Source organism: Sander lucioperca, chromosome 11, assembly GCF_008315115.2.
Source record: "Sander lucioperca isolate FBNREF2018 chromosome 11, SLUC_FBN_1.2, whole genome shotgun sequence".
In the NCBI taxonomy this organism is placed as follows: domain Eukaryota; kingdom Metazoa; phylum Chordata; class Actinopteri; order Perciformes; family Percidae; genus Sander; species Sander lucioperca.
The window spans coordinates 40,402,345-40,409,844 of NC_050183.1; the positions used below are offsets into that span (position 1 = coordinate 40,402,345).

Sequence of the window (7,500 nt, forward strand, 5' to 3'; positions counted from 1 at the left end):
TGGAACCACAGTTTTAAAAAGTTCCCGCAATTTCATCGCATAAAATTGCATCAATATCCCGCATATTCCATCACAGTTTTTAAGAAAACGTGACGCATAATCGAGGATTTTAGCCCAAAACTATCACAAAAAAACTAATTTTTCTGGAAGCACTGGTTACAGTAAAGTGATGTACTTTTCTGAACTTACCAGACTGTTCTAGCTGTTCTATTATTTGCCTTTTCCCCACTTTACTGATGATTATTTATCTAAAATCTAAGTGTGAAGATATTTTGTTAAAGCACCAATAGTCAACCCTAGAACATCGCCGCAATATCGATATCGAGACATTTGGTCAAGAATATTGTGATATCTAATTTTCTCCATATCGCCCAGCCCAACAATGTATAAAAGGCTCCATTACCTTGTAGCTCACGTTATGGCTCCGTAGCAGACGTTTTTATAAAAATAGGCTAACGATTGGGTCATAACCACGAGACTTACTGTCTCATAGTAGAGGAATTACCGTATAGTACAGGAGAAGCTCTCAGGCAGTTTGGACTTCCATTAGCTGTTTAAGTTTAATTACTAATGTTAACTATCATTTTAGTGATCAATAATTAGCCTGTGTCTATGTTATCTCCTTACATATACCTACGCTCTCCGTCTCTGCTAGATTGGGAATGATTGAGATTTCTCTTGGCACAGCTACCAGAAGACTTCCAACTTTCAGACAGGTTGCTCACGTCACATCTACGTCTTCAAGCTCAGTTGGAGGCTGCTCAGTAACGCTCAGCCATCACCGGGAAAGAGACTTCACTGGTCTCCGTCCAGAGACACGGGACGGTCCATGTTATATATAGTGGCTATGGGAAGGATAGAAAAGGAGGGAAGGAAAGTCAAGGAAGAATAAATAAGGAAGGATTGGAAGGAAGTAATTTTGTAAAGGAGGAAGGGAATGACATAAATGCAGAGAAGGAAGGAAAGATGAAAGGAAGGAGAGAGAGAAGAAACTAGAACATTTCCCATTTAACAAGCTGACATCACACAAGTTTTTAGTAGTCTCCTATAGACAGACCTTCCTCCACAGCTCTGAGGAGGAAGGTCTGTCTAGTCCTCACAGCATTCCTGGATGGGAGAACAACCTGCTCTGGTTTACTGGCATTTCTTTAAACCAATCACAATGATCGTGGGCGGGGCTAAGCACCGGACGGAGCCACGGTGCCTCTGCTAAATAGTCTCAGGAAGGAACTTGTTTTGGTGGAACATGTGGACGTTCAAAAGTAGTTTTAGTCGTGCAACAGAAAACTCAGATTGGACAGATAGTCTAGCTAGCTGTCTGGATTTACCCTGCAGAGATCTGAGGAGCAGTTAACCATAGTCCTCACAAATCAGCCGGAGGTTAGAACACCAACACAGAGACACAGGAAGGGGACGCACATCTGGCACCAGAGCAATACCGGAAGGGGAACGTTGAGGATTTGGACATAATATAAGTTATTAAATCTCAATCTTAAGCGACAAAAACGCTGAAGAAAACGTAGAAAAATGCGTTAAAAAAACCTGCTAAAAAAGCGTCAGAAAGGGTCAAAAGCTTAAGAAAAACGACAGGAAACAGTAAAAGAAAATGTCAAAAATGCTGAAACAAAACGTAGAAAAACCAACGCTCTAAGGGCGCTGACACACAGAGATGATTATCAGCCGTCTGGCCGTCTGGCGAGGTCGGTGACTCGAGTCTGGTCGGTGTGTTCGTGCCGTTGGAGGAACCGTCGGCCTTCATTTTGGCTGACCTGACATGTTCAGTCAGAGACAGGACAGTTAGAGACAGTCAGAGACAGGACAGTCAGAGACAGTCAGAGACAGGCCAGTTAGAGACAGTCAGAGACAGGACAGTCAGAGACAGTCAGAGACAGGACAGTCAGAGACAGTTAGAGACAGGACAGTCAGAGACAGGACAGTCGGAGACGGGACAGTCGGAGACAGGACAGTCAGAGACAGTCGGAGACAGGACAGTCGGAGACAGGACAGTCGGAGACAGTTAGAGACAGGACAGTCGGAGACAGGACAGTCGGAGACAGGACAGTCGGAGACAGGACAGTTAGAGACAGGGCAGTTAGAGACAGGGCAGTTAGAGACAGGACAGTCAGAGACAGGGCAGTTAGAGACAGGGCAGTTAGAGACAGGACAGTCAGAGACAGGGCAGTCGGAGACAGTTAGAGACAGGACAGTCGGAGACAGGACAGTCGGAGACAGGACAGTCAGAGACAGGACAGTTAGAGACAGGGCAGTTAGAGACAGGGCAGTCAGAGACAGGACAGTCAGAGACAGGGCAGTCAGAGACAGGACAGTCGGGACTCACCAGGAAATGGGGAGCAGATGAGTCTCTCAACATCTGAGTAAAATCTGTTAAACTGACCTTTGTTGATCTGAAATGAAGACAGATTCAGCAACTGCACGGCCTATTTCTCTCTTCAAATGTTTTCAGAAACACGTTTCGGTGAACTATTTTAGTCCAATATGAGATCGTATTCTGAACGAGCCGCCATGACAGTCTGGCTGTGAATTTCTGGAGAAACCAGACCCACGTGACGCGTTCGTCCAATCAGCTGCTGGTTTTCATTTTCTGGGAAACAATACAGAGCAGCGCCGCCTGCTGCTATGGAGACGTATTACGTTTCGTGCACGAGCAGAGCGTACGCTCAAGTCGGCGTCTCCTCAGTGTGTTTTGAGGCATTTTTTTGGAGCTCGGGACCCGACTGACCAGACCGACTGGCTTTACTGCCGACGGTCGGCCGTCTGGTCGGTGTGTGACGGCCGTCTGGTCGGCGTGTGACGGCGGTGTGGTCGGTGTGTAACGGCCATCTGGTCGGCGTGTGACAGCCGTCTGGTCAGCGTGTGACGGGGGTCTGGTCGGCGTGTGACGGCGGTGTGGTCGGTGTGTAACGGCCGTCTGGTCGGCGTGTGACGGGGGTCTGGTCAGCGTGTGACGGGGGTCTGGTCGGCGTGTGACGGGGGTCTGGTCGGCGTGTGACGGGGGTCTGGTCGGTGTGTGGTCGGTGTGTGACGGCGGTCTGGTCGGCGGTCTGGTCGGCGTGTGACGGCGGTCTGGTCGGCGTGTGACGGGGGTCTGGTCGGTGTGTGACGGGGGTCTGGTCGGTGTGTGACGGCGGTCTGGTCGGTGTGTGACGGGGGTCTGGTCGGTGTGTGACGGGGGTCTGGTCGGTGTGTGACGGGGGTCTGGTCGGCGGTCTGGTCGGCGTGTGACGGCGGTCTGGTCGGTGTGTGACGGGGGTCTGGTCGGCGTGTGACGGGGGTCTGGTCGGTGTGTGACGGCCGTCTGGTCGGCGTGTGACGGCGGTCTGGTCGGCGGTCTGGTCGGCGTGTGACGGCGGTCTGGTCGGCGTGTGACGGCGGTCTGGTCGGCGTGTGACGGATATCTGGTCGGCGTGTGACGGCGGTCTGGTCGGCGTGTGACGGCGGTCTGGTCGGCGTGTGACGGCGGTCTGGTCGGCGTGTGACGGCGGTCTGGTCGGCGTGTGACGGCCGTCTGGTCGGCGTGTGACGGCGGTCTGGTCGGCGGTCTGGTCGGCATGTGACGGCGGTCTGGTCGGCGTGTGACGGCGGTCTGGTCGGCGTGTGACGGCGGTCTGGTCGGCGTGTGACGGGGGTCTGGTCGGCGTGTGACGGGGGTCTGGTCGGCGTGTGACGGGGGTCTGGTCGGCGTGTTAATTTGACGTATTTACTTTTGTTTATAAATGTAAAAGCTAAATTACATGTTGTTGCTGCAGCAACCGTATCTCAGTAAAATGTTGTAAATTGATGATTGTTATTGTCGTATAGTTAGTGTGTTTCTTCGTGTTTCTGCAGAGCCACCACGCACAGCGACCTGGTGCTGAGAGCAGTGCATGCTGGGATACCGTACAAAGTCATCCACAATGCCTCCATCATGAACGCCGTGGGCTGCTGCGGCCTGCAGGTAACACGCCGTCCTGGGAGCGGGATGGTAGGGGAAGACTCATGAATATTCATTAGGGAACTCAGCCCTGATTGGCTAACCCTGACATTCTTACCCTAACCAATCCCACCAGAGCAGGCAACGAGTACTAGCCAATCAGAGGGAGAGTAGGGCGGGTTCTTCCCCCACCATTGAAAAAAGAAATTCATTTTCAGCGTAAAAAAAAATATTTTGTCCAAAAAAGTATTTTGTGTCAAAAAAAAAATATAGCGTAAAAAAAATATATTTTGCATCAAAATAAATATTTCGCCTCAATAAAAATATTTAGTGTCAAAAAAATATTAGACTCATGAATATTCATTAGGGAACTCATCCCTGATTGGCTAACCCTGACATTCTTACCCTAACCATAACCAATCCCACCAGAGCAGGCAACGAGTTTTAGCCAACCAGAGGGAGAGTAGGGCGGGTTCTTCCCCTACCATCGAAAAAAACATTTTGCGCAAAAAAAAATATTTTGCGTCAAAATAAATATTTTGTCCAAAAAAGTATTTAGCGTGAAAAAAATATTTAGCGTCCAAAAAAATATTTTGTCCAAAAAAGTATTTAGCATAAAAAAAAATATTTTGCATCAAAATTAATATTTTGCATCCAAAAAAAATTTTTGCGTCAAAAAAAATATTTTGTGTCAAAAAAATATTTTGTGTCAAAAAAATATTTTGTGTCAAAAAAATATTTTGTGTCAAAAAAATATTAGACTCATGAATATTCATTAGGGAACTCATCCCTGATTGGCTAACCCTGACATTCTTACCATAACCATAACTAATCCCACCAGAGCAGGCAACGAGTAGGGCGGGTTCTTCCCCTACCATCGGAAAAAAAAAAATATTTACTGTCAAAAAAAAATTAATTTGCGTCCAAAAATATTTTGCTTCCTAAAAAATATTTTGTCCCAAAAAAGTATTTTGCGTCAAAAAATATATTTTGTCAAAAACAAAATATTTTGCGTCCAAAAAAATATTTTGTCCAAAAAAGTATTAAGCGGAAAAAAAAATATTTAGCGTAAATATAAATATTTTGCATCCAAAAAACTTTTTTGCTTCAAAAAAAATATTTTGTGTCAAAAAAATATTAGACTCATGAATTAGGGAACTCATCCCTGATTGGCTAACCCTGACATTCTTACCCTAACCATAACCAATCCCACCAGAGCAGGCAACGAGTTTTAGCCAACCAGAGGGAGAGTAGGGCGGGTTCTTCCCCTACCATCGAAAAAAAAAAATAATATTTACTGTCCAAAAAAAATTTTGCACGAAAAAAAATTATTTTGCATCCAAAAATATTTTGCTTCCAAAAAAATATTTTGTCCCAAAAAAGTATTTTGCGTCAAAAAATATATTTTGTGTCAAAAAAATATTTTGCTTCCAAAAAATATTGTCTAAAAAAGTATTTTGCGTCAAAGAATATATTTGGTGTCAAAAAAATATTAGACTCATGAATATTCATTAGGGAACTCATCCCTGATTGGCTAACCCTGACATTCTTACCCTAACCATAACCAATCCCACCAAAGCAGGCAACGAGTTTTAGCCAACCAGAGGGAGAGTAGGGCGGGTTCTTCCCCTACCATCGAAAAAAAAAAAAATTATATGTAATATATAAGAATATATTTTGTGTCAAAAAAAATATTTAGCGTCAAAATTTATATTTTGCATCATTTGCATCCCTAATGAATATTCATCAGACTCATGAATATTCATTAGGGAACTCATCCCTGATTGGCTAACCCTGACATTCTTACCATAACCAATCCCACCAGAGCAGGCAACGAGTACTAGCCAATCAGAGGGAGAGTAGGGCGGGTTCTTTCCCCACCATTGAAAAAAAAATTTTGATTCCAAAAAAATATTTTGTCCAAAAAAGTATTTTGCGTCAAAAAAATATTTTGTGTCAAAAAAAAAAAATGTAGCGTCCTGGGACGCTTCATTAAGACTATCCACAGGGTTTGATTTCACCAAATATAGAACTGGAAAAGGGTGCATGGATCATACATAATGGAAAGAAAACTCTTTTGAGAAAAAAGTCGGCATTTTTTAGACAAAGTGAATATTTTAAGAAAGAAAGTGATATAGAAAAATATATAGTTAAATATATATATATGCTCAATGTAGTTTTTGAGATGTTGGAGGTCTCTCATGTTGAAGAAAAATGTCAAAAAAAACGTTGAACAAAGTGACAAACACATTGAAAACAAACATGAAAAATGTCCCAAAGTGACAATAACGTTGAAGATGAACTCGTGTTTCCTCTCACGTTGACATCTTAACGATGTGAAAGATATTTGAGTTTGGCTGTTTTTAGGATCAGCTGTCTCTGTGTCCCATCTGCTGATGACATCATTAATCACAGTCATCAATAACTGAGCTGTCAGAGCAGCAGCCAATCAGAGAGCAGCACCCAGCTGTCCACACACACACATTAGCATTAATGCTAACGGCAGAGTGGGCAGCCTTCTCCACTGGGAGGTCGTTAATATGCTAATGAGGGGCGGGATATGCAAATGAGCTGTCTGCTCCCCCTGTGGGACACGCCCCCTCCCAACATGACGCTTTCTTATAACTATACACAGAGGGGGGGAGGACTTTATAACCTGAACACAAACTGAGAAACTGTGTGTGTGTGTGTGTGTCTCTCTGTGTGTGCGTGTCTTTGTGTGTGTGTCTGTGTGTATCTTTGTGTGTGTGTGTGTGTGTGTGTGTGTGTGTATCTTTGTGTGTGTGTGTGTGTGTGTGTGTATCTTTGTGTGTGTGTGTGTGTGTGTCTCAGCTGTATAATTTCGGGGAGACGGTGTCGTTGGTGTTTTGGACGGAGACGTGGAGACCGGAGAGCTTCTACGACAAAATCTGTAAAAACAGAACAGCTGGACTACACACACTCTGTCTGCTGGGTGAGACACACACACACACACACACACACACCCCTGGGACCCCCCCCCCAAACTAACCTGCTGGTGACTGTGTGTGTAATGAGCTCTGAGTCTCAGCTGGTTTTTAATATTTATTCGAGGAAATAAAGGAGCGTAAACACACAGACACTCATCCATCACTATATATATATATATATGTATATATATATATATGTATATATATATATATATATATATATATGTATATATATATATATATATATGTATGTGTATATATATATATATGTGTATATATATATATATATATATATATATATATGTGTATGTGTGTGTGTGTATATATATATGTATGTATATATGTATGTGTGTATGTATGTACAGTGAGGAAAATAAGTATTTGAACACCCTGCTATTTTGCAAGTTCTCCCACTTAGAAATCATGGAGGGTCTGAAATTGTCATCGTAGGAGCATGTCCACTGTGAGAGACATAATCTAAAAAAGAAAATCCAGAAATCACAATATATGATTTTTTAACTATTTATTTGTATAATACAGCTGCAAATAAGTATTTGAACACCTGTCTATCAGCTAGAATTCTGACCCTCAAAGACCTGTTAGTCTGCCTTTAAAATGTCC

At 43.8% G+C, this 7,500-nt stretch overlaps 1 protein-coding gene across 2 annotated transcripts in view; it reads left to right on the top strand.

Annotated features, from left to right (window-relative positions):
* dph5 (diphthamide biosynthesis 5) overlaps nucleotides 1-7,500 on the top strand; it is a 12,265-nt gene that overhangs the window by 1,672 nt on the left and 3,093 nt on the right. For both annotated transcript variants that reach the window (XM_036007245.1, XM_031312028.2), the window contains exons 3-4: nucleotides 3,847-3,955; nucleotides 6,764-6,884. In XM_036007245.1, coding sequence (XP_035863138.1) covers nucleotides 3,847-3,955; nucleotides 6,764-6,884 — 230 coding nt within the window. The remainder of the gene's footprint in view (nucleotides 1-3,846; nucleotides 3,956-6,763; nucleotides 6,885-7,500) is intronic.